The sequence below is a fragment of the Leuresthes tenuis genome, unplaced genomic scaffold, assembly GCF_036924035.1.
Source record: "Leuresthes tenuis unplaced genomic scaffold, fLeuTen1.0.hap1 SCAF_18, whole genome shotgun sequence".
Classification (NCBI taxonomy): domain Eukaryota; kingdom Metazoa; phylum Chordata; class Actinopteri; order Atheriniformes; family Atherinopsidae; genus Leuresthes; species Leuresthes tenuis.
In genome coordinates, this window is record NW_027325372.1 from 1798175 (window position 1) to 1825716 (window position 27542).

The window sequence follows — 27542 nt, forward strand, 5'->3', positions numbered from 1 at the left end:
AGCCCTCCATGCCCTGGACTCTGCTGCAGCCCCAGACCATCACAGACGCTGGCTTTAAACCTTCCTCTGAGAACAGCTGGATGCTCTTTCTCAGCAGTTTTTCCCAGAAGCAGCTGAAACTCATCTGCCCACAGAACACGTGTCCACTGTCTTTCTGTCCCTCTGAGATGAGCTGGAGTCCAGAGAACTGGGCCGTGGTTCTGCTCAGAGCTGATATATGGCTTCCTCCTGGTGTGATGCAGCTTCAGCTCACATTTCTGGATGCAGCCGTGGACTGTGTTGAGTGGAAATGCTTTTCCCAGCTCCTCCTGAGCCCATGTGGCTGTATGGATCATGGTGGCCTGACGGTTTCTCCTGCAGTGCTGCCTGAGGGCTCCGAGCTCATCCAACAGGGCTTTCTGTCCTTGGCCTTTCCACACTGAGACTTCCCCAGACTCCCTGAATCTGTTCCCAATATTCTGCTCTGTAGATGCTGAAAGACCAAAGTTCTTTACAGTCTGACTCTGAGGAATATTTCCTGAACTTATTGATGATTCTCTGATGGAGTTTGGCACAAAGCGGTGAGCCACGACCCATCCTTGTTGGAGAGGCTGAACCTTTGGTGGAAGCTGCTTTTATACCCAATCCTGACACCCTCACCTGTCAGCAGGTAACCTGCTGGTTGGAGAAGCTCCAGAAGCTGTTGCTGTAGCTTCTATAAACTTTCTGTCTTTCTTTGACTCCAGAACAACTTTCACTGAGTGATGCTGCAGCAGAATCTGTATTTGGTTCAGTTTTCTAAATATGATGAAATGTTCAGTGAAGAGGCTGAAAATCATTTCTTCTTCTGTTAAATAAAGGTTCAAACTAAGCAACAAATTACATATTTAAGGTTTTGTAGCATTTTAGGAAACTTCTTGGAGTTAAATGAGTAAATATCGCTCCTTATCTCCCTCTGTTGGACTGGAAATTTAGCTTCAGCTCCATTTTTAAATGCACTAACTAAATAAACATAAGAGAAGAAAGAGTAAAGCACCTGTTTTGCTTCCCTGTCAGTTCATCAGGTTGATAAATGTGAGGGAAATACTTTGACTGTCTTCTGTCTTTGAGCAGCGTCACATGGACAGGTCGAAGGTTCCTTTGAAACAGGAAACATCATGAAGTGAGCATCAACCTGGTCGTGAAATGGCACAGGTCAGTGATTCTTCTTTGTATTCAACAGCAGACGTACCTGAGCTGCACATTATTTAACTTCCTGTCTGTGTGAAACATGCAGGGAGGCTTGTGGGAAAAGTCCCGTTCAGACACTTTAACTCAAACCGTAGTTTGACATCACGCATCCTTAAAAGAAGGATCTATTCATAAAAAGCCTGATGTGAGCGTGACTGTGCTTGTCTGTCGCATCGATCAATACGTTTCAGTCTGAGCCTCACCAAGAAAGGAAACCTTCAAAGGTGGTTGGAATGAGGAAAGTTCCAGTTTTATTCTCTTTGTTCCAGCCTCTCGTTGGTGTTGCTTTGCTCTGTGACTCAGCGTCGTCCTCCATGAACGCTTCCTTCCCGCAGCATGAGCTTCAGCTCCAACAACGATGACTCGTGTTGTCGCACCAACTGCTTCTATAAACAGATCTCTGACTCACTGTTTAATCTGCTCTCGTCTGTGTTCACAACGGCACCAGGCGACTTTTTATGTGGATCATTTTCCACGGAAAATACAAAGTTATTTAACTCTTTCACCTTTTGTTTGCTGGAAATGTCTGAGAGCAACATTTAAGCAACGAACTGTTTAAAAGCATTATTTTTAGCTGCTGTTCGTCCTTTTCTTTAACCCATAATGAAATATATCAACAAACCCTGGACCAACACTTGATGAAAGCTGATTATTTTTGTTACGGATCTTTTAAGTTATGTCCACCTGAGTTATCCGTAACTTTTTCTCTGTCTTCATCACAACGCTGTGACATTATTCAAAGTGCTGGAAACACTGTTTTAGTTCCACATTCTCACAGATTTAGCAGAAATAATCTACTCGTATCAGCTGTTAAAGATGCTCGGCTGAACAGCAACACACCACACAGACATGAATATGAAGATCCATTTTATGGGCTTCAAGCTATGTTTCACCTTTAGTTTAGGAGTTGAATTTTGCATTAAAAGTGAGATAATCTCATCTTCTCCTTGCTGAGCAGCAGCAAACATTTTGCCCACTTTTTGAAGCCGCTGTGTCCTTAATGTCCGTCTGAATGCTTCTCTTTGGGGTCTCTGCTGACCTCTTGGCCAGCTTCGTGCCTGTGCCTCACCTTAAATCTTTCCCAGAACACCACAGTGATCAGGTGTTCCACTTCCGTGAAGCGGGGTTAACAATCGCAGCCTGCAGTTCGCTCCAGTGTCGTGCAAACAGCTCCGACTTCCTCAGGTTCATGCTGGTGTTGTGCAGGAGGGGAAGAAACTGACTCCACGGGTTTTTAAATGTAAAATTTGAGTGAAACAGAAGGTAAATAAACGGTGTAAGAGCTCTGAACCGACCCTTTGGCTTGGCTTCATGTTAGTGGAGCTGCAGCTCTCAGCAGGCAGAAACTCGGACTCTCCTTTCACTGTTTGATGATTTTTATTCAAACTTTAATCGTTAAATGTTCTGGATTTCTCCAGGCAGTTTTGTACTTGTTTGATTTGAATTCCTTCCTCTGTCTTGATGAAATGCTGCAGATCTCGATGTGGATCCGTTCTATGAATCCAGAGAACGTGCCCGACTGAAGAGGGTTAAATTAAGTTCACTGTGCTTTAACTTAATGCTAATATTGTAAAATCCTCAGTAAACATGCGTTCTTTGTTCTTTCTGCCTCTGCTGTGAGTGCAGGAAACAAATCTGAAGCTTCTTTTGTATATATTTGATCTGAAGGATTAATGTGCCCTGATAACATGAAGTATGTAAAGGTTCCTTCTTCAGAGCAGCAGCTGATACGATTGTTTGAGTTGTACCTGAAGGGATGGGGGGGGGACGACGACCCTGATTAACAACTCACGCAACACAAACGGTACATTCAAACTAAGGCTCATTTACAAGTTTCTGTCACCTAAACACACAGGTATGGAGGCAATGAAGGCTCAACACTGTTTGAGGGGAGGAGAAGTTGGCAGAGCCAGCTCTCCTTTCCAATAAGAGACAAATAGGTCAAATCACCTTCCAGGTAGTTGAGATCTGAGACACAGGCTGCAGGACAGGTGTGTTACTGACTGAAACTGGCTCCAGGATACATGTTTGCCCCCTTTTTTTAAGGTATTTTCTTTGTTTGGGCCTCCTTTAACCCTTTAACGTAATTTGGTTCAGCACATTTTTCACTGACTATACTCAAGATTTATTTTCTGTCATTACTTTTCCAGACTTTCATTCTCCCAAACTGTTTAAAACACTTTGATTCATGACAAAATGTTTATTTAGTATCACAAAATATGGAAATTCTACCTTAAAATTGTGTCTTATCAGTTCAAATTTAGTGATAAAATGTAAAATATTCGAATGTTTGAGCCAGAAACTCAAAATTTTGACTTTTTTTTTAAATAGAATTTTAATGAGTTTCAAGCTTGGACTCAATCAGGATTTTTTAAGTTATAATTATTGTCAACTTTGACCGTTTGATTTAGATATGAAGGAGTTCCTGTACCAAACAGCCATGGTTCTTGTTGGTCCAGTGGATGCTGGGGGGGGGGGTCTTTGTGGACCGAGCTTCCCACAGATGCCGTTAAATCAGTTTGAGGGGAGTTCGGAGGCTCGGTGAACACCTCAGCATCTTATTTGCGTTCCTTCATGAGCTATTTTTGAAATACAAAAACAGAAAGGAATGAAAAAGAGGGAATCTTTCATTTATTTTCATTTGATCCAAAGATTTTTGATGTTTTTTCCACATCAATTTGGCCTGAAATGGAAAAATGGATGTAGTTTTAAACATGGATTAATTAGAGTTCACTCTATCTATCTATCTATCTATCTATCTATCTATCTATCTATCTATCTATCTATCTATCTATCTATCCATCTATCCATCTATCCATCTATCCATCTATCCATCTATCCATCTATCCATCTATCCATCTATCCATCTATCCATCTATCCATCTATCCATCTATCCATCTATCCATCCATCCATCCATCCATCCATCCATCCATCTACCAATCCAATAACTTGTTGTGTTATTAGGTCAAAGTAAATCTCTGTGAATTACCAAACTGTCCGAGTCCCTCCTTATGAAGAGGAATTAAATGTATCACAGGTTTTATTCAAGGATTCTATCTATCTATCTATCTATCTATCTATCTATCTATCTATCTATCTATCTATCTATCTATCTATCTATCTATCTATCTATCTATCTATCTATCTATCTATCTATCTATCCATCTATCCATCTATCCATCTATCCATCTATCCATCCATATCTTGTTTAGATGGCTGCTTGTTTCTTCATGATCTCCAACATGTAGATAAAGTCGTTTCCATGACTCCACATAATCATGGTGAGGAAGGCAGGAGATACTGGCCCAAACTGGTGTTTAATTTACCCTAAAATGCAGAAAAACCAGCTGAAACCAGCTCGTATTAAGGTGTGTTATCAGTGACTGCTTTCAGGTATCTTTTATACAAAATCACAGGAGAATATCAGGTGTTCACAGCCGAGAGAGCGAGCCCAGAATATTTTAACTCTGTGCATCTCGGAGGTTTTAGTGAGAATGTACTCATTCACAGCTGCAAATGAAAAGACAAGAGAATCAAACCTCCCTTTGAGTAAAGTGGTCAAACGAGCCGATCTGGGTGCAAAGTGGGCGGAGACAGGTGAGCATCAGAATGGGCTGAGCTTCACCTGCTGGGAAAACTGGATCCCTGACAGACATGAGGAGGGCTCATCATGCTCCGGTCAGACGAAGATGTGAGAGGCAGGATATGACGGGTTGACCTGAGCGCAGAGCGGCGTCCACAAAGTTTCTGAAGTCATTCCAAAACATGGCGGCGGCTTGGAGGTTCGCACTTTTCTTCTGTGTGTTGCTGACGGTGTCCAGAAGCCCGAGTCTGGCCAGTGGGGACACGTCACATGACGGTACGCCAAGTAGGGACCACGGGGACAGCGACCACGGGGGCAGCGACCACGGGGACAGCGACCACGGGGACAGCGACCACGGGGACTCGGGCAGCGACCACGGGGACAGCGACCACGGGGACTCGGGCAGCGACCACGGGGACACAACCGGTGAAAGTAGTGATGGCGACTCTGGTCATGGCGACTCTGGCCACGGCGATGGCCACGGCGATGGCCACGGCGATGGCCACGGCGATGGCCACGGCGATGGCCACGGAGGAGAGCCTATCACCACCCTGCCAATTGTGACCTGGAAGTGGCACCATGTCACCACTCCATACCTGGTGGCCCTGTGGATCCTGGTCTCCTGGATCTGCAAACTCAGTGAGTCCAGAGGGCTGACCGGTCCTGATTTTCACGTGTCTTTAACACAGATCAGCACCTTTAAACGTATATTTGTGATAAAAAGCAACCTGTTGATGAGTCCAACTGTTATTTTTCCCACTCCTTCACCTCAGCCTTCTCAGTCCAAACTGATCAGGATTATTAGTGACTGCAGTCTTTGTCATGAGTAGTTTTTGTCCAATCAGAGCAGCTTTCAGTTCAGTAAAGGAAAGCTAAATCACCACAGAGTCTGTGCATTATCTATCTTTTCTCTTTTTGACCTTTTGTCTTGAGTTAATAGTTGAGTTAGAAGTTTAAAGCATCAGAATATTGATCCGTTCGCAGCACTCAGATCTGAGAGGAATCCAATAGAACTGGTTAATGACGGCTCATTGTTGGGATTTTCACTCTTCCTGTAAACTGTCTTTGGTTTTAGTCTCATTTCCTTGTTTTTCCTCATGATGCTGATGATGTTTAGGGACTGTGACAGCAGACCTGCAGCAGATTAGTTTGGGATGATCCTCCTCTTTTCACCCTTTGACAGACAGACGCTGTAACGTTTGCTTCCACAATCAAAGACAGCATTTATAGCTAGTTTTGATCTTCACAGCCAAACTTCTGATGTTGAATGGTGTGGTGGTGTTATAGAGTCTGATCGGTCTTCCTGAAGCTCTCTCACAGCACTTTGAGCATTTATTTTAGTTTTCTTGCTCTTTCAGGGCTCATCAACTGGATTTGAACTGTTCCTCAGCTGAAAACGCTCCAGTTTAGCGCCTCTTTCTTTGTGGATATCAGTTCATTTGATTCTCAGAGTGCAGGACAGAGGCTTAGAGGAGGCGGTTGGGAAAGGTTTTCAGGAGTTTTATTAAGCTTGACCTGGCCTGTCCCAACAATGACCAAACTATCCACAGCCCTAATGAGCCGATCAAGGTCCAAAGCAGTGTTAAAAATTATCTAACAGCTCTCTTTTGGTGCCAGACTTTTACACGGTGCTCCTTTCTTAAACTTGTACCAGACAGAAATATACACCAGTAAAGCTTAAAGGGACATAAAGAGTGATTCATGATTAACTTTACTCCGGTTGGCCTCAGTATCTGTGTTCATGTTGAGTGAGCAAACAAAGGATTGATGCCACTATTTAGATGTGAAGTCAACCTCTTCAGCTGCACAGCAAACCGTCATTTAAAGGAAACTAAATCTGCCCAGAAGCACCTTAAATTCTCACTAATCAACACATTATGTTTCTTTAAGTCTAAGTTAATCAGCAGGCTGTTGCTGCAACTTTAAAATTATGCTAATAAGACGTTTTTGAGCAACAAATTTACCTTAAAGATACACTTTTCTCCTGTTATTCAGTATCACTGCGACTTGAAATGCTCTAAAACAGAGATATCCTCCAGACTTATTCTGTTTATTCGAGCATCTCTGTGGGAAAACAAATCATCTTTCATCTCCAGGCGTAGAAAAGATGCCGAACTTTGGCTCTGACCTCCCACCACAGGAAGAACACATCTTGTCCTGTATGATCTCTGAACATTGTCATTGGCCGTGTGTACACAACAGATGCAAGAAGGTCGCGACTTTGTGGACAATGTAAATGAATGAGTGTGTGTTTGTGTGTGTGTCCGATGGCATAAATATGGGAACCTGGTTTAAGTGATGCAGGATGTGGAGAAGCAGACTGTGACATCGGACACATGCAGCTGACCTCTTCTGTTATTCTGCAGGTCGTTCAGTGAGTTTTGGGTCCGCTTTAGAGCAGTGGTTCCCAACCGGTGGGTCGCGGACCCAAAAGTGGGTCGCGGACCCGTTTTCAATGGGTCGCCAGACTCTGACTGGGGAAAAAAAAAGGTCAGTAAAATGACCAAATGCTTTAATTTTGAAGGGCTCAGAATGGCTGCTGTTCACACTCCTAAACAGTAGGTGGCGACGATGCCCTGTGATGCTAATCGACTCCATTTCACAGATGGAAGAAAAGCTACGGTTTGTTTTCCTATGAGAGTGACCGTCACACTCTTTTATTTGCTTTTGTTTATCGTTAAACTTGAATTTCGTGTCTATTGACACACTGATATTTTATTTTATGTCAGGTTAGGGTTAAAAACAAAGCTCGTCTCTAATTATCGAAGTAGTCAGTCGATAAATAAACGTGTCATTTAACCTCCTTCATCAAACTCCCTGCTTAAATAACCTACTTCAATAACAAACTTGCCTCTGGTTGCCACATGTTGAGTCATGATTACCTGAGAAAAAGGAAAACTTACTGCTTGGTTCCCCCTTTAGATGAGCCGCGCGATAAAGGCACAAATTAAACTGATTTATGTCACAGAGAAGCCAAATAAAATGTGGCCAAGTAGAGATTCCCACTTGTGGGTCGCGGACCCGTTTTCAATGGGTCGCCAGACTCTGACTGGGGGAAAAAAAAAGTTCAGTAAAATGACCAAATGCTTTAATTTTGAAGGGCTCAGAATGGCTGCTGTTCACACTCCTAAACAGTAGGTGGCGACGATGCCCTGTGATGCTAATCGACTCCATTTCACAGATAGAAGAAAAGCTACGGTTTGTTTTCGTATGACAGTGACCGTGGATTTTAATATGGAAATATGGATTTTCTTATATTGAGGACAAAGGGAAACGACCTCGATGCACGTTTTGATTTTGAATTAAAAAGCAGCCGCTTGAGTGTTAAAGGGACTTTTTCCTCTCTACGTCACACTCTTTTATTTGTTTATCGTTAAACTTGAACTTCGTGTCTATTGACACACTGATATTTTATTTTATGTCAGGTTCAAACTGCAACATGTTTTCATTAAAGAAATTTGAGGTGTTAAAAATGTTCCTGGGTCGCAGCTTGTCTAGAACAAATGATGGTGGGACCTGGAGCCGGACCAGTTGGGAACCACTGCTTTAGAGGATGTGAGTGAAGATCTCAGAGCTGAAACCCAGAAACCCATCAGAGATATTATAGATGAAGAAAAAGCACATCAAAAAGGCATTTTTTCTTGCATAGAATACCAGTCCAGTTAAATTTGCTCCGACATTTAAGTTTTTATCGGTGCAGAATGACATTAACGGTGTTTTTGTTTCTTAAGAACGACATGTTTTTAATCCACAGATGCTCAGAAACAACAGTATCCCAGAAAGGACCAATCGAACACTGGCTTTAAAGTGGTTCTTCTTCTGTGGTTGTGCAGCCACAGATTTAAGTGAGGGATTGTTGACTTGGCTGCTGTTTGCCATTTGAGTCACTAGATGTCACTACATCCCACAGGGTCAGATTTTTTAAAAATAAGGCGCGAAACGGTCTTAATATTTGCTTTTTCTTATTTTTGACACGTAAAGTTTTGACTCTGGAAATACTAGAATAAAAACAAGGCTCGTCTCTAATTATCGAAGTAGTCAGTCGATAAATAAAGGTGTCATTTAACCTCCTTCATCAAACTCCCTGCTGAAATAACCTACTTCAATAACAAACTTGCCTCTGTTTGCCACATGTTGAGTCATGATTACCTGAGAAAAAGGAAAACTTACTGCTAAGTATGGATATGGAAACTGCTTGGTTCCCCCTTTAGATGAGCCGCGCGATAAAGGCACAAATTAAACTGATTTATGTCACAGAGAAGCCAAATAAAATGTGGCCAAGTAGAGAATCTGGAGCAGGAAATCACCTTCACCAAGAAGAAACCTCCAACAGAACCAAAGTCAGAGAGGGCGGCCATCAGGAGCCACAGATAGATTCAGAAAGGAAGCCACGAAGCTAAAGAACGGGTTTAATTTAGTGTAAATCAGTGTAAATCAGCTGAAACTAATGCACAAACTGTAAATGTTGTGCAGACGGTGGCGTCGCATTTCTCCTGATCATGTTTCCTCTTCTCAGGCTCACAGTACTTCCTTTGATCCGCTCCTCCTCGTTAGTTGATGAACAGTAAACGCTTATCTGAGGCTTCCTGTCGTCTCCAACAGGCTTTTATAACCAGTTAAAGTTTAATTCCTCCACATCTCTTCACGTTCACTGTGACTGAACGTGTTTTCTGTTGTTTCGATCATTTTACCTCAGACCCCAGAATGCTAGCAGCGTCTACAAAGTGCTAATTTTTAGTGAAATCTCATCTTATCTGCCTTAAGTCCTTTTCCATTTGTCAGGTGAGCTCACAGGTGACACATTAAATGAGTTGGAAACAGTAGCTCTCAGGCTGCAAACAACCTCCGTCTGACCTCCTTTTCACCATGAAGTTCACCTCCCTCCAGTATACAATGACTGGAAGGTACAAGTTAAAACATTAGCTGCTGTTTGGCAGGACATATTAGGTCATTTGTTAATAAGGCTGAAAGGGGTGTTCACGCTTGGCTGTGCAGCTAAACGCTCTTATAAGGATGATTTACAGCTTTTAAAACACCTCAAACTCTAATGTCCGTCAGGTACTGTGCAGCTGAAACAAACTTAGTGATTATAACTGCAGGAAGTTTCAGATTTAGCTGAAATGTGCGGCTCCAGACCGAATTTAAACGTTTCTTATTTAAGACAAAAGTCCTGTGTGAAACCGGTCCATCTAACGAGCCCATTGTCCCTTTGTTCAGCCCAAACAGGACGGGACTGTTGGCCGAAGACAACAAACCCCGTCTGTGGAAAAGTGAAAGGACAGAAGCCTTCAAATCTGATATTTAACTCAAGATAGAACAAAGACGAAAGGTCTGAGGCTGAGAAAGTTTATTCTGATTCATACATTCATTTTGTATTTGATCCCAGAAGCATGTTTGAAAAGGACGTGATACGATATTAAATAGATATGTTGTTTAATAAGTTTTGTGCAGTCAGGTAAACCAGAGAAAAGAGCTTTTCAGTTGAGTCTCATTTATCTCATTTGGATATTTTGAGGTTCAGAACTTCCTGCTTTTTATGCAGCATTTATTAGTCATTGAGCCACTTTATCAGCTGTTTATGTCTATTTCTGACTGGATCATAATCACAATGTTGAGGCTTAGCTTTATTCTTGGAAATATCTACTTTTCACACCCCTTTCCATGTTTTTACTGACTTTGGGAAGCGCAGTTTTTAGTGGGAGGTCTAGAGTGTGTCAGTATCTATTTCTGAATGAAATAATCAAAACTTTATGGGTTTTTTTTCTGAATTACAGGAAAAAAACATGTTTACTGGTGTTTCTAAATTATTCAAAGAAAAACTGTGAAATTTGAATATAAAAACAGACAGAAATGATTCTTAAATCAATGTTTTATTAACAAAAGAACAAAGAAAACACATGAAAGCTCATCTTGAATGGCAGAGGTCTTTATTTGCATGTTTTACACCCTCCAAACTCCTCTGTGGTCTCTAATCAGTCAAAGCACATAAAAATATTAATATTAATAATTTAATCTAAACCTGGAGACAGAATAAACAGATAAATGAATATATATTTACTTATATGTAGGGGGACTGCTCGATATGTTTCTTTAACAGCTTTGTGACTAGTTTTGACTGATAGACATCAGTATCACAACCTGAGGCCAATGTTTGGGTTTTTATTTATTTGTAATTACAGGTTTTACATATAAAACAGGCTGTAATTTGGTAAAACAGCTGAAAATGTTTTATTTTGTCATCACAAGACACCAAAGTGTCGTCATGATGTTACTAAGATTTGGGCGTGGGTCCATAACAGAAGGAGGGACATAGTTAGGTCATGGTTACGTGATATTGTGTTGGAGGAATGTGATGACTGAACTGTGGACACGTCTTAAAGGGGAACTCCGGTATTTTTAAACCTTAGATAAAACTGACTCTAAAACCTTAAATAAAACCTTATTATCTGCTCACCGAGAACAGTTTGGTAAAAGTCGGCGTCCTTCGGAAGATATTTAGATAACTTGAGATCCATATAACGGAGAGAACGGGGCTTAGAGGATGCAGCCTCTAAATAAGAGGGATTTCTACACAGGCACTCTACTGGGACCACTTCATCCACACGCCCCCCTGCAGCACAGTTTATTCACTCCGGTAAGAACGTCCATCTTACTCAAAGTTGTCTTCCACGTCGTCAAAATCTGATAAATATCCTGCCATGTTGCACAAAACTATCAGCAGCAAACTCTGTGTGAAGTTAGCCGACTGTCACAGAGCACGGAGTGAATAAACTGTGCTGCAGGGGGGCGTGTGGATGAAGTGGTCCCAGTAGAGTGCCTGTGTAGAAATCCCTCCGTTAGCTCTCCTATAGCTGCAAGTAGCCACATAACAGCAGCTATGAGCTAACAGAGCTATGAGCTAACAGAGCTATAGCACACGTTCATTTCTGTATTACAGTTTTGTTAACTTCGTCCAGAGGCGGCGTCCACTTCTCTGGGCTCGGAGGCGTCTGGGATGGACCGTCACACGGTGGAAACGTGTGCTGTGGTCAGACCCATCAGTATTCCACATCTTTGTTGGAAGAAATGGAGCAAAGAGCAAAAGCCGCATCCAGCCTGCTGTCAGCAACCAGTCCCTGCAGCCAGGCTCTGTGATGGTATGGGGTTGGATCAGGGGGCAAAGCTCATTTCCACTTCTGTGACGGCAGCATTAATGCAGAAAAGCTCACTGAGATTTTACAGCAACATATGCTGCCTTCAAGGCCACATCTTTTCCTGGGACGTCCCAGCATTGTTCAAGCAGACCATGGAAAACCACATTCTGCCACAGTCCAAAGGCCTGGCTGAGGAAGAAGAGGTACGGGTGCTGGACTGGCTGCCTGCAGTCCTGACCTGTCCCCAGCAGAGAAACAACCACCCCCCCGCACTGCTGCACACCTTAAGACCTGTTTAAGGAGGAATGGGACAAAATAACAGCTGGAACTCTGCATCACCTGGTTTCCTCAGAGTCAGAACGGCTTTAAGTGTTGGCAGAAGGAAACAAAGTGGGAAAAGATTCACTGACTTTATGGGATGCTGCAGGTCTGAGGTGTAAAAATGATGTTTGTTAACAGATGAAGTGAAGCTGATGAGATAAAATATGTTGAGTTCATTCGGTCTAACATGAAATAAACAGAGAAATGGAATAAATCAGGCTGTGGTGACGTAGTAGAAGTCAACAAACTAAATCAGCCTCTCTTGCACCAGATAATAGTTTCGGTTTATTTTAGGGAATGTTTGATGTGTCACTCGTTCCCCTCATCTGTAGAGAGTCTTTAACCAAGATTGAGAAACGTCTGCGTCAATCATTACTGAGGCATGAAGCTGTTGCAAATGCTTCCAAACACACTCAGGTGCAGCCGTCATACGACCTCTGCTCCATCACACAGAAAATGTGTCATAACACACCAGGGTAGATGTGTTCGGGACCGGAAAGCACAAAGAAAGCAATGACTCCAGTGTGACTGAATAACCAGAGACCTCTCTGGCATCCGTTACTCCCCCTTTAATTCTCCCATCTCACACACGGCCAGTCATAGACTCATGTTTGTGTATAAAAGGCTGAGTCCAGGTTTTGGACTCTTTTTAAGTTCCTGCTGTGAGAATGAGGATGCAGGGGGCGAATAAAAAGATTGTGACAAGTAATAGTAAACAAGAGTAAGACTGAGGAAGCACAAAGGAGAGAAAAGAGGTGTGAGTCTGTCCGGCAGCCCAGTCCGGCCTTGGGTCCTCACAGCTGTACTCAACTATTTCCAGTCTGCTTGTTTTATCTACTTTATCTGATGCGGCGCTGCGGATATGTGCGCCTCTGGCTGCTGGGGTCAGTGTTCCTGTTCTGCTTCGTGTCGTCGGCGAAGCCTGAAGCAGCGATTACGCATCGGGATCCGAAGTCCGGCCCGAATCGCACCGAACACGGCTCCAGCATCACAGGAATCCCCATCGTCTCCTTTCACTGGCACCATGTGGAGGTCCCATACCTCGTTGCGTTATGGGTCTTGGTGTCTTTTTTGGGTAAACTGGGTATGTAACGCAGTTTTCTCATGGACTCGGCTGATGAGAAGTGTGTGAAGCCCGTCGGAGGGACTTCTTACATTGTTTAAATGTTGCAGTTTGAGAAATTGTTCAGTGGAAGGAGATGAAACTTTAGTTGAAGTGAATACAAAGTTGTCCTCTTATCACAGACTCTGTAAAACGGCTCCACTTGTGAGAACGAACGACTCATAAAACAGTACAATGTTTTCTTCCCTTTTCCTTTAAAAGAGGACAATTTGTGATAAACTTTAGTTCTTTTAAATTCTAATCTGAAGAGTTTGTTTGATACTAAACATTCAGGATTAAATGCTTCTCAAACATCGTATTAATGTGCTAAATCCCAGCTGATCTGCTTGATCAGCTGGCAACACAGGCTCTGAAGAAAGAAAATTATAGAACTGATCAGCTTCATTTCTTTACTTATTTCCATAAAAACAGAAAAACAGCTGCAGAGATTCACTGAAACATGATCAAACATGAACATAAACCCAGAATCTGAGGCAGAAACAGAGTTTTTTCTCAGTTCTCAGCAGCTTTAAAGTGAATCTCTGGTCTGAGCTCCTTTATTCTCCAACTCAGCCTGAACCCTCTGAGACAAGCTTTCTGTCATTTCTTTAAGGAGTCTTCAGGAATAGTTCTCCAGGCTTCTTGAAGGACATCCCAAAGCTCTTCTTTGGATGTGGGCTGCCTTTTGTTCCGTTCTCTGTCAGATGATCCCACACTGCTTCAATAATGTTGAGGTCCGGGCTCTGGGGAGGATTCATCCCTCCATAAGACCTGTTGCCACTGATTTTCAGTCCACTTCTTGTGTCATTTGGCACAGCTCAGCCTTTTCTCCCTGTTTCCCTTCCTTAAGAACGGCTTCTTGACAGCCACCCTTCCATGGAGCCCATTTCTGATGAGGCTTGGGCCAACAGTAGATGGATCAGCTGAAGGTCCAGATGCATCTCTCAGGTCCTGTCAGGTCACAGCTGGATTTTTTCCTCTTTCTTAAGGACATCACTTTCAGATCCTGTTCATCTGCTGGAGATAGTTTTTTAGGCCTGACACTTCTTCTTTTGTCCTCCACTTGTCCAGTTTCCTCAAATGTTTTAAGGACACACTGCACACCATGCTGAGATATGCCAAGTTTTCAGCTAATAGCTCTTTGGGAATCACCTTGTTGCTGCAGAAATCCTATTTTCTGTCTGTCAAACTGTGTTTTCTTTGCTGTTTTTCATAGATGCAGCTAAAGAAATGGGAACAAATGATGTGTCTTTGTGACAAAGTGCCTAAAGATCCAGTTTAAAATGGCTTCTTTGCTAAGTTGTCTGTTCTGTGTCGACACAACACTGGTTCATCCCTTGAGTTAGGAGCCTTTTTTCTGCTTGAATGATTCATAGGTCAGAGGTCAAGACCACTTTAAAAGATTGCAGGAAAGTCAGAAAGAAATGAGGGCTGCTCGGGACTTTTGTGACGAGTCTCTATTATGTAGCAATCAGCCGGCGGCTGCTGCTCTGTTATCAGCTTGTTGTTCCAGGGAACAGAAGAATTTATGCTATTTTTACATCTTTCTGCTGAAATCACTTCTTCACATCTTAGAAGTTCATGTTTTGAACTCCAAATGCAAAAGTTCGGAAGCATCTTCTGAATATTTTATGCAGACACATAAAACTGCTCTAAAATGCAGTTTAACAGATCAAAGTGTCTTTAATCTTCAACTAACCGAGTGGAAAGTATTGAGATTGGGTTGGAAAAAAGGAATAAGTGTCTCATAAGTGGCTGTAATGCAATGCTTCAGTGGGTTTTATTATTAGATATTCATCTGTAACCTGAAGCAAAAGTCTGTCTTTAGTTCCGCTCAAAGAATTCATCGGCCCTCTCTGTGCTGGTTAATCATATGCTCAGAACAAAGTGATGCTTTCTGAGACCAACTGTTGATCATTTGCACATTTTGCAACCTCACACGAGTTTTATATTCATGGTTTAGTTACAGTGCAAGCTTAAAAGTCATCCAGCCACAACCTGAATACAGACTTATTGGTTATTGAGTTCAGACACAAAGGCCTCAGGAGGCAAAAGTTAGCTTTAATTAGCTGATGGAAGACATCCAACTGAAGGTGAGCTGTAGGGGAGAAACATCGGGGTCCTCTAGAGAATCAGAGATGCCAAAACAAGAGCCCATAAAACCAAAGGGCATTAACCTAAAAAGTATCCGTCTTCTTCTCTCAGTCATCGAGTCCAACCATCATGTGACCAGCATCATCCCCGAGAGCGCCCTGCTCATCTGCTTCGGCTTCATCCTGGGGGCGATGATCTGGGGTGCAGACAAGGTGCAGACCTTCACGCTGAACCCCACGGTTTTCTTCTTCTTCCTGCTGCCTCAAGTCATCCTGGACGCGGGCTACGGCATGCCCAACAAGCTCTTCTTCAGCAACATGGGGGCCATCCTGGTCTACGCCATCATCGGGACCTGCTGGAACGCCGCCAGCTTGGGGCTGTCGCTGTGGGGGTGTCACAAAGGAGGAGCCATGGGTAACAGAAGCTTTTTAGCTTTATTTTGTGCCAGAGTTCAAATCCCCTGCATGAAAGGTATTACCTCCAGTAGGGATCCTTAGGCAAGACCCCCTTACCCTACTTTCTCTCAATAAGAGAAAAAAAGGGCCTAAAAAGCACAGTATGTCCCCTTTAACCTCATGCACACCTAACAGAAGCTTTTTAGCTTTATTTTGTGCCAGGGACTGGATAGTTTAGTGGTATGATTGCCACCTTCCATGTGGGAGACCTGAGTTCAAATCTCCTGCATGAAAGGTATTACCTCCAGTAGGGGTCCTTAGGCAAAACCCCCTTACCCTGCCTGTAAGTCGCTTTGGATAAAAGCGTCTGCTGAATACTTAAACATAAACAGACACCACCAACATACTCAGAGGGGGGTCAGCATCAGCCTGGGATGTAGAATCTGAGGCACCTTGAACTCCTCTGTATACCAGAGTGTTCGCCAGTCAAATCCGAGGCCATCATTTACTGTTTTTAATCCTGTTTTGTCAGTAAATGTGAAATATTCCAGATTTTAACCTGAAGATATCGTAAATGTGGTCAGACCTCCTGTTTTTCCCTCTCTGCAGGCGACCTGGACATCGGCCTGCTGCAGTATCTCCTGTTCGGCAGCCTGATTGCTGCCGTGGACCCAGTCGCCGTCATCGCTGTGTTCGAGCAAGTCCACGTCAACGAGGTGCTCTTCATCTTGGTGTTCGGAGAGTCGCTGCTCAACGACGGCGTGACAGTGGTTCGTATTCCGCTTTGCTTTGGTCCTTGTTGTTAGAAGAAGCCGCACAAGTGAGTTTTCCGTCACTTCCGTCCACTCGAAGGCGTTCTGCTCTGTAAAGTGAGCATCTTTATCTTTACTGATGGTTTAGGGGCCTTTTAGTTCCCTAAAGTATTGCTTTTAGGGATCAGGAATCTACTCCTGGTTCAATGCTGAAACAGCATGAAGTGGGAGGAAGTAAAAAGCTCATGAACAACCCAAACCCACAAAAAGCTGGGTCGGTATGAAAAAAGCACAGTAATGCTCACATTCTTCGTTATACTTTGTTTCCTGTAAGAATCAATGCACTTTATGTTTCTGTTTCTGTATTTATCAGACGCTTTTATCCAAATGAAGATATAACAGCTTTATAAAAAGCTAACAATAAGCTCCATAGAAGGAACCCAGGAGTCCGACTCTGTCAGAGGGGACAGAGTAGAGATAGGGTGCAGGCATAGAAGGAAGTGCAGAAAGACTTTATTTTTCACGTTTTCGCAGTTATTTGGTTTATTTCAGTGCAGATGTTGTCACAAAGGCGCATCATCAACCACATCATTGTGAAATGTTGGTTGACAAATCCATTTTTAGACAAAATGTGACCTTTTCTTGTAGAATTTTGGCTAATTTTCGGGTCCTACTTGCACCGAGGATTTTCTTTTGGGTGCCAGGATTCTCAATATTGACCTTAAAGTCAGAGTAAAACTGAAATAACTGCAGAAAAAATGTGTTATGAACTATTCGGTCAAGCATAGAGTTTCTGTTTCTGTATTTATCAGACGCTTTTATCCAAATCGACTTACAAATGAAGATATAACAGCTTTATAAAAAGCTAACAATAAGCTCCATAGAAGGAACCCAGGAGTCCGACTCTGTCAGAGGGGACAGAGTAGAGATAGGGTGCAGGCATAGAAGGAAGAGCAGAAAGATAAAGTGCAGAGATAGAGGGGGGAGGGAAGTACAAGGTAAGTGCTGGGATAGGAGATGCTCTCTTAGAGCTGGGTTTTCAGGAGCTTCCTGAAGATAGACAGGGACGCCCCTGTTCTGGTAGCGCTCGGTAGGTCATTCCACCATCGTGGGACGACACATGAACAGAGTTTGGATTGTCTTAGGCGTGGTGTAGGAGCTGCTAGACGACAATCCTGGGACCAACGGAGGGACCCAGTTGGGACAGAAGCCTTTGCAAGAGCATTCAAGTAGATGGAGCCGTTCCATTAAGCTCTTTGTAGCTAACATCAGGGACTTGGATCTGATGCGGGCGGCTAAGGGCAGCCAGAGGAGCTCAATGAACAGAGGGGGGACGTGTTCTTTTAGGCTGATCCAAGACCAGACGCACCGCCGCGTTCTGGACCATCTGCAGAGGTTTCACAGGCTGGAGACCAGTTAGGAAACCAGTTAGGAGAGCAGTTAGGAAACCAGTTAGGAAACCAGTTAGGAGACCAGTTAGGAGACCAGTTAGGAGACCAGTTAGGAGACCAGTTAGGAGACCAGTTAGGAGACCAGTTAGGAGACCAGTTAGGAGACCAGTTTGGAGACCAGTTTGGAGACCAGTTTGGAGACCAGTTTGGAGACCAGTTTGGAGACCAGTTTGGAGACCAGTTTGGAGACCAGTTTGGAGACCAGTTTGGAGACCAGTTAGGAGACCAGTTAGGATTTTTTTATGTTTCTAACCGGAGAACGAATTTTCTTCTCTTAGGTGCTCTTTAATGTCTTTGATGCTTTCGTGTCACTTGGAGGATCCCAAATCGATGCAGTCGAGATCATTAAAGGAATAAGTGAGTAATTCATTCAGCCTTTAATGAGGAGCGCGTGAGGTGTACCGTGATCCAGTCCTGGACAGGCTGAGGTTTGCTGGGGAGGCTGAACGCTTACTGGAGGCTTACTCTCCTTCCTCAGTTTCCTTCTTTGTGGTGGCGTTCGGCGGTTCCCTCGTCGGCTTCGTGTTTGGCCTGCTGATCGCTCTTTTGACCAGATGCACCAAAAACATCCAGATAATTGAGCCCGGCTTCATCTTCGTCCTGGGATACTTGGCCTACCTGACAGCCGAGATGCTCTCCCTGTCTGCCATCCTTTCGTGAGTATCCACCAAGAGGAAATGTCAGTGTTTGGCTCAGATATGGCCCAAATTTGACCTTGAATGATGGCGAGTGGGCAGCCGCCAATCACCTGATGGGGTCCAAATCTGCGGTTCTGGGCTCTGTGTTGCTGTTATCTTTAGATGAGGAAGAATCAAAGATGTTTCTGTGTTCAGGATCCTGTTCTGCGCCATGTGCTGTCAGAAGTACATCAACGCAAACATGGACGAGAATTCGGTCAACACCGTCAGGTACGCCATGAAGGTTTTCGCCAACGGCTCCGAAACCATCATCTTTGTCTTCCTCGGCATCTCCGCCATCGATAAGACGATCTGGGTGTGGAACACGGGCTTCATCCTCCTCACGCTCTTCTTCATCTTTGTGTATCGATTCATTGGTGAGATTCTCTCCTTCGCTGTGAGTTTCCAGTGGAAACGCGGCGCAGTCGTGTCACAAAGCAGGCGTGTGTGTGTCCTCCAGGTGTGTTTTTCCTCACCTGGATCTTGAACAAGTTCAGGCTGGTCCCCATAGAGCTCATCGATCAGGTGATAATGAGCTACGGTGGCCTGCGAGGGGCTGTTGCTTATGGTTTGGCTACGATGCTGGATGAGAGCAAGATAAAGGAGAAGAACCTGATGGTGTGCACGACTCTCATTGTTGTGTACTTCACTGTCATTCTTCAGGTAAGCAGTTATAATATTGATTTAATTTATTTGCTGCTGCTTTATTCTATTGTCATAAAAGCTTAAATTTTGCACGGTGCTGCAGGGATTAACGATGAAACCTCTGGTCACGTGGCTCAAAGTCAAGAGGGCTGCCGTGGCTGAGCTGACGCTCGTAGAAAAAGTCCAGAACAGGGTAAACGGCTGAATTAAATATCCAACCTTTCTCAGACGGGAACCGTCAGAGTCCAGCTCATACGGATTGGGATTTCTTTGTGCTTTAGGTGTTTGATCACATGCTGATTGCCATCGAAGACATATCAGGACAGATTGGACACAACTACATGAGGGACAAGTAGGTTAAGATGCTGCAAATCAGTGAGAATATCTGGACAGCTTCACTGAAGCCACACTGACTTCTCCTCTTGTTGCCAAGGTGGAATAACTTCGAGGAAAAGTGGATGTCGTGGTTTTTGATGAAGCCGTCAGCGAGGAAGAAGCAGGACCGCCTCTTCACCGTCTTCCACCAGCTGAACCTGAAGGACGCTATGAGCTACGTGGCCGAGGTGAGGGTACTTCTGCTCAAATGAGCGTTAAAGGAGGCAGACACCAGGTGGTGAAGCACGCCCTCGCCTTGTGTCGTTTCAGGGTGAGCGCAGAGGCTCTCTGGAGTTCATCCGCAACGAAAACGCTTTTGTCGACTTCAAGAAGAAGTTTGGAGACGACATCTCAGAGGTTATGCCTGACATCATGGCGGATACTTCGGATGAACACGGAGCAATGTCGGCGACGAGGTGATTAAACGAATCACTAAAGCTACTCTGAGTCCTTCTATTGTTCTGCTGCTGAATGCTTTTAGATATAAAATCAAAACGCCAGAGCTGTAAATCAAGCTTGAGCCACTCAGACACTGTCCTCTAGTGACCAAAGGGAGTCACAACCTTTTACTGCTCAGCCAGGAGCTGATGTGACCGGTTTTCCCTGCAGGAGAGACCCAGTGCCGTCAGTGAGCCTGGAAATGCACGAGCAGACCATGGCGGGAATGAGAGAAACCGAGGACGTCAACGCTCACCACCTCCTGCAGCAGCATCTCTACAAGGGCCGGAAACAGGTAAGCCAACAGGTGCATCTGGAAGGAGGACCAAAGCGTCGCTGCTTTCATGACTCGTTTTCTGCTTTAAAGCATCGACACAGGTACAGCCGCAGCCACTTCGATATCAACAAGGATGAAAACGAGGTGCAGGAGATCTTCCAGAGGACCATGAGGAGTCGCCTGGAGTCCTTCAAGTCTGCAAAGATGGGCGTGGCCCCACCGAAGACGCTCTCAAAGCACCCGAAGAAGGTTTGTGTGGCGTTTTCAGAGGTTAGAAACACTCTGACCCCACATCTGGGTTCTGTTTCCAGATGTATGTGCACACATGCAGCAGGTCCTGCTTTCTTTTTGTTTCTTCACTTGTGAATAACTAAATAAACTCACGTTTTCTCCTCTGAAGGTCATTATTTTGAGGTCGTTTTATTCTTTGTGGGAATGCTCTTCAAAGAATTTCAAAGTTCAGACTGAAGATCCCAGAATCTGCAGATGAAAAACAGAATGATTCTGACTCCTGTTTTCGTTGCAGATGCCGAATGGAAAGAATAAAAGCAGCTACTCGGGTGACGAAGGTCGGTATCCTAACAACTCCTGCTGTGCTGAAGAGCTTTGAAGGTTTTGTAAGACAATCCCTCGTTCCTCTCTGCAGATTTTGAGTTCTCAGAAGGCGACAGCGCTTCTGGATACGACCCGTACCGCACGTCCATCCCCATGAGAGTCACCTACCGGGCAGGAGGTAAAGAATCCATCACCTGCTCGTCTTCTCTGCAACCCTAACCCCCCCCAGCTCACTCACTTCCTGTCTCTTACAGCTGGAATTGAGAACCCGGCCTTCATGCCGGACCTGGACCCCTCGGCATCGCTGCAGATCCCACCCTGGCTGGCGGAGGCGGAGCTGGACAGCAGCACCGTGGCGCCGTCGCAGCGAGCTCAGGTGAGGCTGCCGTGGACGTCCGGAAACCTCCACCGCCTGGCTCCTCTCCGCGTCAGCACTCAGTCCAACGACTCCTTCATGTTGGCCGACGCTCCTGCGGCGCAGCGGGCGGAGGACGATCAGCTGCCTCCCCCGCCGCCGCCACCTCACAGAGACGGCGATCGCCTGTAGCAGGATCCCACTCCTCAGAAACTGAGCTCAGACTTTGCACCGTCTCCTCTCAGAACACTGAGCAGAGGACGCTCCGTCCTCAGGAGACCTTCGCTCCAAGTTCATCCCCCTAAGAGCAAAGAACTCTGGTTCTGAGTCATCCAGGCGAGGAGAAAACGGTGCTGAAGGAGTTTCTCATTCCTGAATGTGAAGTAAAAACCTTTTTCAATTGGAGGGAAGATTCATGATTCGAGTGAAACTAAATCAGTTGTGTTTCTGTAATTTCTTGGTGTTTTCTTAGAGCTGCAGGATCAATATTAAACATGTACGATAGAGAGATTATATATTTATTCACAGAGATCTGCACATCTATAAACTTTATGTAACTGACTGAATGTCTCTAAAGCGGTTTAGAAATAAAAATAAGGAAACCTTTCGGCTTCTGTGGAGTCAAGTTTCAAACCTGAACTGTGAGTGAATGTAAAACAGCAGAAGAAGAAGAAGTTTGGACCTTTTTTAAATGTTTTCTTTGTAATTAACTCCTCCAGGTGAGACCAGGATGTTCCTCACGACAACTGAAAATATTTAAGCTCAGACGTGGTAAAGTTGGGAAATAAAATCCGTAATTTAACCAGTTTGAACATTTATTTTAACCGACACAAATACTGGAAATGATTTTCAGAGTCTTCACTGATCAACTTCTTTGAAAACGGAACCAAACGTAGAATCTGAAGCGTCGACACTCGGCAGAAGCTCTTCCAGAGTCCCGTTCCCCATCAGCTTCCCTGTAGTGACGCTTTTTAATGGATTCATACTGACTGCTGCAGTTTTCCAGAGGAATCCGAGTCCATTCTTGCTGTAAAGATGAACTTTCCGACAGCAAATCATTCGGTTTTCATTTAAAAAACAGGTTAAAAAGAGGTTAAACACATCCAGCGGATTGGTTCAGGTCCAACAGCGTTTGTGTGTCATAAATAGTCCATTTCTGACGTTTCTAAGTGCTTTGTGATGTAGTCTAATAGGATCTTTTCGTTTTCAGACTCCTTCAGGTAGAAATGCGAGCCGTCAAACATCCTGACAGTGAAATCTCCAGATGTGACGTCTCTCCAGGCTGTTCGGGAATAAACAAACAGGACGAAGAACACAATGAGTCACTGATTCCAGCACAAAGTGTTTGGAGCGTGCAGCCGCTGCCTGTTATCTCCTGCTGCAGGGCAACGTGCACTTTGTGTCCAGCTCTAAATCGATCAGCTTTTAACTTCTGTGACGTCCACAAACGTGCGTTTAGAATTAATCTTTCGGGTTAGAAACGTGGTTTACTGTTAGCTTGTTATGTCTTCATTTGTAAGTCGCTTTGGATAAAAGCGTCTGCAGAAACAGAAACTTGGTGACTTCCACAAACTGCATCAGCGCCGCCCATCGTGCACTTGGAGAACTGACCGTGTAAGTCGTGAGGAACGTCATCCTTCCCGTCGAAACATGTGACCGGGCAGGAGAGGATCGGACCGGCCGGCTTGTTAAACCTGCAACAGGAACAGCAGCTCCCATCATTTAAAACCCCGAGTGCAACACAAAGACTCTGAAAAAGAAGTTCTTTCAGTTTAAAATGAGGTAAAACAGCCTCAGAGGAACGTCACATTTTACACGGTGTCATTATTTATTGAACACAGAAGCAGCTTTGCAAACCTAAGCTGTGCTGCCATGTTCTTTTTAGAGAGAAGAGGCTTTCTCCTGCAGCCCTTCCAAACAAGCCATCCTTGTTCAGCCTTTTTCTAACTGTGCTGTCATGACCTTTGACCTTTAGCATGCTAACTGAGGCCTGTAGAGTCTGAGATGTAGCTCTGGGCTTTTTCACCTTGGGGTGACCTTTAACCTTTAACATGCTAACTGAGGCCTGTAGAGTCTGAGATGTAGCTCTGGGCTTTTTCACCTTGGGGTGACCTTTAACCTTTAGCATGCTAACTGAGGCCTGTAGAGTCTGAGATGTAGCTCTGGGCTTTTTCACCTTGGGGTGACCTTTAACCTTTAGCATGCTAACTGAGGCCTGTAGAGTCTGAGATGTAGCTCTGGGCTTTTTCACCTTGGGGTGACCTTTAACCTTTAGCATGCTAACTGAGGCCTGTAGAGTCTGAGATGTAGCTCTGGGCTTCTTCACCTTGGGGTGACCTTTAACCTTTAACATGCTAACTGAGGCCTGTAGAGTCTGAGATGTAGCTCTGGGCTTTTTCACCTTGGGGTGACCTTTAACCTTTAACATGCTGACTGAGGCCTGTAGACTCTGAGATGTAGCTCTGGGCTTCTTCACCTTGGGGTGACCTTTAACCTTTAACATGCTAACTGAGGCCTGTAGAGTCTGAGATGTAGCTCTGGGCTTCTTCACCTTGGGGTGACCTTTAACCTTTAGCATGCTAACTGAGGCCTGTAGAGTCTGAGATGTAGCTCTGGGCTTCTTCACCTTGGGGTGACCTTTAACCTTTAACATGCTAACTGAGGCCTGTAGAGTCTGAGATGTAGCTCTGGGCTTCTTCACCTTGGGGTGAACTTGCTGGGACGTCCACTCCTGGGAAGATTGACAGCTGTCCTGAATGTTTTCCACTTGTGAATAATCTTTCTCTCTGTAGAATGATGGACTCCAGATAGTCTGGAAATGGCCTTATAACCCTTCCCAGACTGATGGGCAGCAGCAGCTGCTTCTCTAAGATCATTGCTGGTGTCTTTCCTCCTTGGCATCGTGTTAAACTGACAGAACTCCTGCTTTTATAGAGCTGCTCACACTGACTGAGGATCAGTTAATCAGAGCATTGATCAGTTAATCAGAGCATTGATCAGCAGCTCCTGGCTGCTTCTTACTATGGAAGCAGGAAGGGTTCACTTAGTTTTTCACTCACTGCTTCTGTGTTTTCTGGTCTGTCATGTGTTCATCTGAGGCTGTTTTTACTGAGTTTTAGGTTCTGATAGTTAGAAATATAGACTATAAATGCTTAAAAAGGTGCCTGTAGTTCTCCACCACGTGCAGGTCGGCCTTCAGAGCCGGCAGGAAGAGCTTCAGAACTTCAGGGTTCGCCAGCAGCTCAGGGGGAGTTCCTCCGATGGAAGTTAACCACCTCAGAAAATCCTCATCCGATAAGTCGCTTCTCTTCGGGGCTTTAATGCGAGTTTCTGACTGAAAGAACAAACCAAGTCACACCTGTTCAGGTTTCCGGGTTTGAAGCCGGACTCACGTTAGTCCAACAGCGTGTTTCAGTGATTCGGGGCTGGACTCACATACGGTGCAGAAGCACCGGACAGGAAGACGTGAACTGGCTCCAAGTTGTGAAGTTTCTTCAGAGCATCTGCAACAGCAAAGCCTGTGAAAGCGCCAAAACTGAAAGAGATCAAGTTAAAACTCGCTTTCACGGCAGCCGTGGCGTCATTTCACGAAGCTTAAATCTCATCGTACCTGTGGCCAAAGAGAGCGAACGGCTTGTCTTTGAGCAGCGGCAGCAGCACGCAGACCACTTCATCCACGATCTGCTGCATGGTCTCAAAGAACGGCTCCTTGGCCCGACTCTCTCTGCCGGGAAGTTTGACAGCAAACACTGAAAGTAACAGAGGGAGGGAGGGAGGGAAGGAGGGAGGGAAGGAGGGAAAGAGGGAGGGAAGGAAGGAAGGGGAGGGAAGGAAGGGAGGAAGGAAGGGAGGGAGGGAAGGAAGAAAGGAAGGGAGGGAAGGAAGGGAAAGAAGGAAGAAAGGAAGGAAGGGAAGGGAGGGAGGGAAGGAAGGAAGGAAGGAAGGGAAAGAGGGAAGGAAGGAAGGAAGGGAAAGAGGGAAGGAAGGAAGGAAGGGAAAGAGGGAAGGAAGGAAGGAAGGGAAAGAGGGAAGGAAGGAAGGAAGGGAAAGAGGGAAGGAAGGAAGGAAGGGAAAGAGGGAGGGAAGGAAGGAAGGAAGGAATGAAGGAATTAATGAATGAAGGAAGGAAGGGAGGGAAAGAGAGAGGGAGGGAAGGGAGGGTAAGAGAGAGGGAAGGAAGGAAGGGAGGGAAAGAGGGAGGGAAGGAAGGGAGGGAAAGAGGGAGGGAAGGAAGGGAGGGAAAGAGAGAGGGAGGGAAGGGAGGGTAAGAGAGAGGGAAGGAAGGAAGGGAGGGAAAGAGGGAGGGAAGGAAGGGAGGGAAATAGGGAGGGAAGGGAGGGTAAGAGGGAAAGAGGGAGGGAAGGAAGGGAGGGAAAGAGGGAAGGGAGGGTAAGAGAGAGGGAGGGAAGGGAGGGTAAGAGAGAGGGAAGGAAGGGAGGAAGGAATGAAGGAATTAATGAATGAAGGAAGGAAGGGAGGGAAAGAGGGAGGGAAGGAAGGGAGGGAAAGAGGGAAGGAAGGAAGGGAGGGTAAGAGGGAGGGAAGGAAGGAAGGGAAGGAAGACCCAGAAATCTCCAGGATTTAGTCATCTTCTGATTCTACTTTTACATGAAACAGATAAAGAACATCAGAGAAACCAATCAGAAATACTGAGAAAACGTATCATTTTAAATTCATACAAAAGGTCTTAATCCAGCTTTTTAACTCTGTATAAAAGCAACTATAAAGTTGATAAATGAAGCAAATATTTTGCTACAAAGCAGCTCTTCTGGATATGTACAAACCCTGTTTCTGCCTTTCTGAACAGACACAGTTTTTAGTCCAAAGGCAGATTTATGGCATCAAAACACTGAAAAATGTGTCTTTTCTCTCATGATGAAACTCTGAGCCAACAGACTCACTCTCTGTGCAAAAATAACACAAAAAAAGCTCCAATTCTTCAGGAATGGACATAAAAGTGAACTTTTAGAGCAACGCTTTCCATAAGGAGGTTCAAAGATGTTCAGAGGATCTGCGGTTTGTCCACAAAAGTGTGAAAAAGTGTTAAAAACAGTGTTCCTTACAGGCAGAATGGGACAGAATAACAGCTGGAGCTCTGCATCACCTGGTTTCCTCAGAGTCAGAACGGCTTTGTTACAAAGTGGGAAAAGATTCACTGACTTTATGGGATGTGCTGCAGGTCTGAGGTGTAAAAATGATGTTTGTTAACAGATGAATCGAAGCTGAACAGGAAATATATCGAGTTAATTCGGTCTGACAGGAAATAAAAGTCTAATTGAGTGTCAGAATAACCAGATTTTTTATAAATACTGTTATTATTTCTGATTCGGAAGAAATGACAAAGTGATCAAGGATTAAAAACAACACCACAGTTTGGAGTAAAAATAACTTTTTCTGCTTTCTTTAACACTGTTTCAGTAACATTTATGCTCGGTTTTCATTTTCTTTCATACCTGGACTGTGTGCTATTCTTTGCTCTTTTGCTGCTGTAACATTTGGGATTTTCTCTCCTTGTGGGACGCTTAAAGCTCCATCTAATTCCAGGTGATGGGTAATCCTACTGTCCAAAACTATCATTCATAAAGAAGCCCAAAGAAGACGTTCTGCATCCCTCTCAGCTGGTTTTCCAGAAGAGAACTTTTCCAGACTGCTGTTCAGTGGCAGAATTATTCTACGAACTGTGCAAACATGAGACTATCGGGTCAAAGATCAGCACATGGCCTCCATCTTCCAGCTGTTTTACCTTCAAAGGAGCTGCTGAGGACGTTCCCCCAGCGGGCGTAGTGTATGGAGCCTCCACCTGCCCAGGGGAAGCAGATCAGCCTGGCCACAGCATCTGGCCTCCTGCTGAAACAGCTGATCACCTTCTCCATCCTGAGCACACACAGCAAGAAGCTCCAATGTTGGTGGAACTCAGCAGTTTGGGCACTAATAACCGACTCTAAAAAAAAAAAAACAGCCGTTTGCTGCAGCAGCTCCATCAACTTCAGCTGCTTCTGTGCAGCATTTCCTGGTTGTCTTCTTCTGTGGTTTCTGGCTGCAGCAGCTGGAGACATCTACAGCGTGGAGGTCCTGCCACATCTGGAGCAGCTGGTTCATTAAGCTGCTTTTACAACACTCAGACAGACGGACAGAAGAAGCCCCGGATAGTTACAGAAGCTTACCTGCACGCAACACA

At 44.7% G+C, this 27542-nt stretch overlaps 2 protein-coding genes across 2 annotated transcripts; one reads left to right on the forward strand and one right to left on the reverse strand.

Moving 5' to 3' along the window:
• The first annotated feature begins 4949 nt into the window (after nt 1-4949).
• LOC140275567 (sodium/hydrogen exchanger 3-like) lies at nt 4950-21970 on the forward strand. Its single transcript, XM_072371082.1, has 16 exons — nt 4950-5433; nt 15556-15858; nt 16449-16609; nt 18321-18399; nt 18521-18698; nt 18876-19096; nt 19180-19382; nt 19468-19557; nt 19646-19716; nt 19798-19927; nt 20010-20155; nt 20349-20472; nt 20545-20703; nt 20981-21023; nt 21101-21187; nt 21264-21970. The coding sequence occupies exons 1-16, from the start codon at nt 4977-4979 to the stop codon at nt 21554-21556; spliced, it is 2745 nt and encodes a 914-aa protein (XP_072227183.1). The 5' UTR covers nt 4950-4976; the 3' UTR covers nt 21557-21970.
• Nucleotides 21971-22184: 214 nt separating this feature from the next.
• Nucleotides 22185-27435, reverse strand: olah (oleoyl-ACP hydrolase). Its single transcript, XM_072371083.1, has 6 exons — nt 27108-27435; nt 24975-25113; nt 24800-24899; nt 24529-24698; nt 22976-23058; nt 22185-22646 (listed from the first exon to the last, which is right to left on the reverse strand). The coding sequence occupies exons 1-6, from the start codon at nt 27418-27420 to the stop codon at nt 22504-22506; spliced, it is 948 nt and encodes a 315-aa protein (XP_072227184.1). The 5' UTR covers nt 27421-27435; the 3' UTR covers nt 22185-22503.
• Nucleotides 27436-27542: the final 107 nt, after the last annotated feature.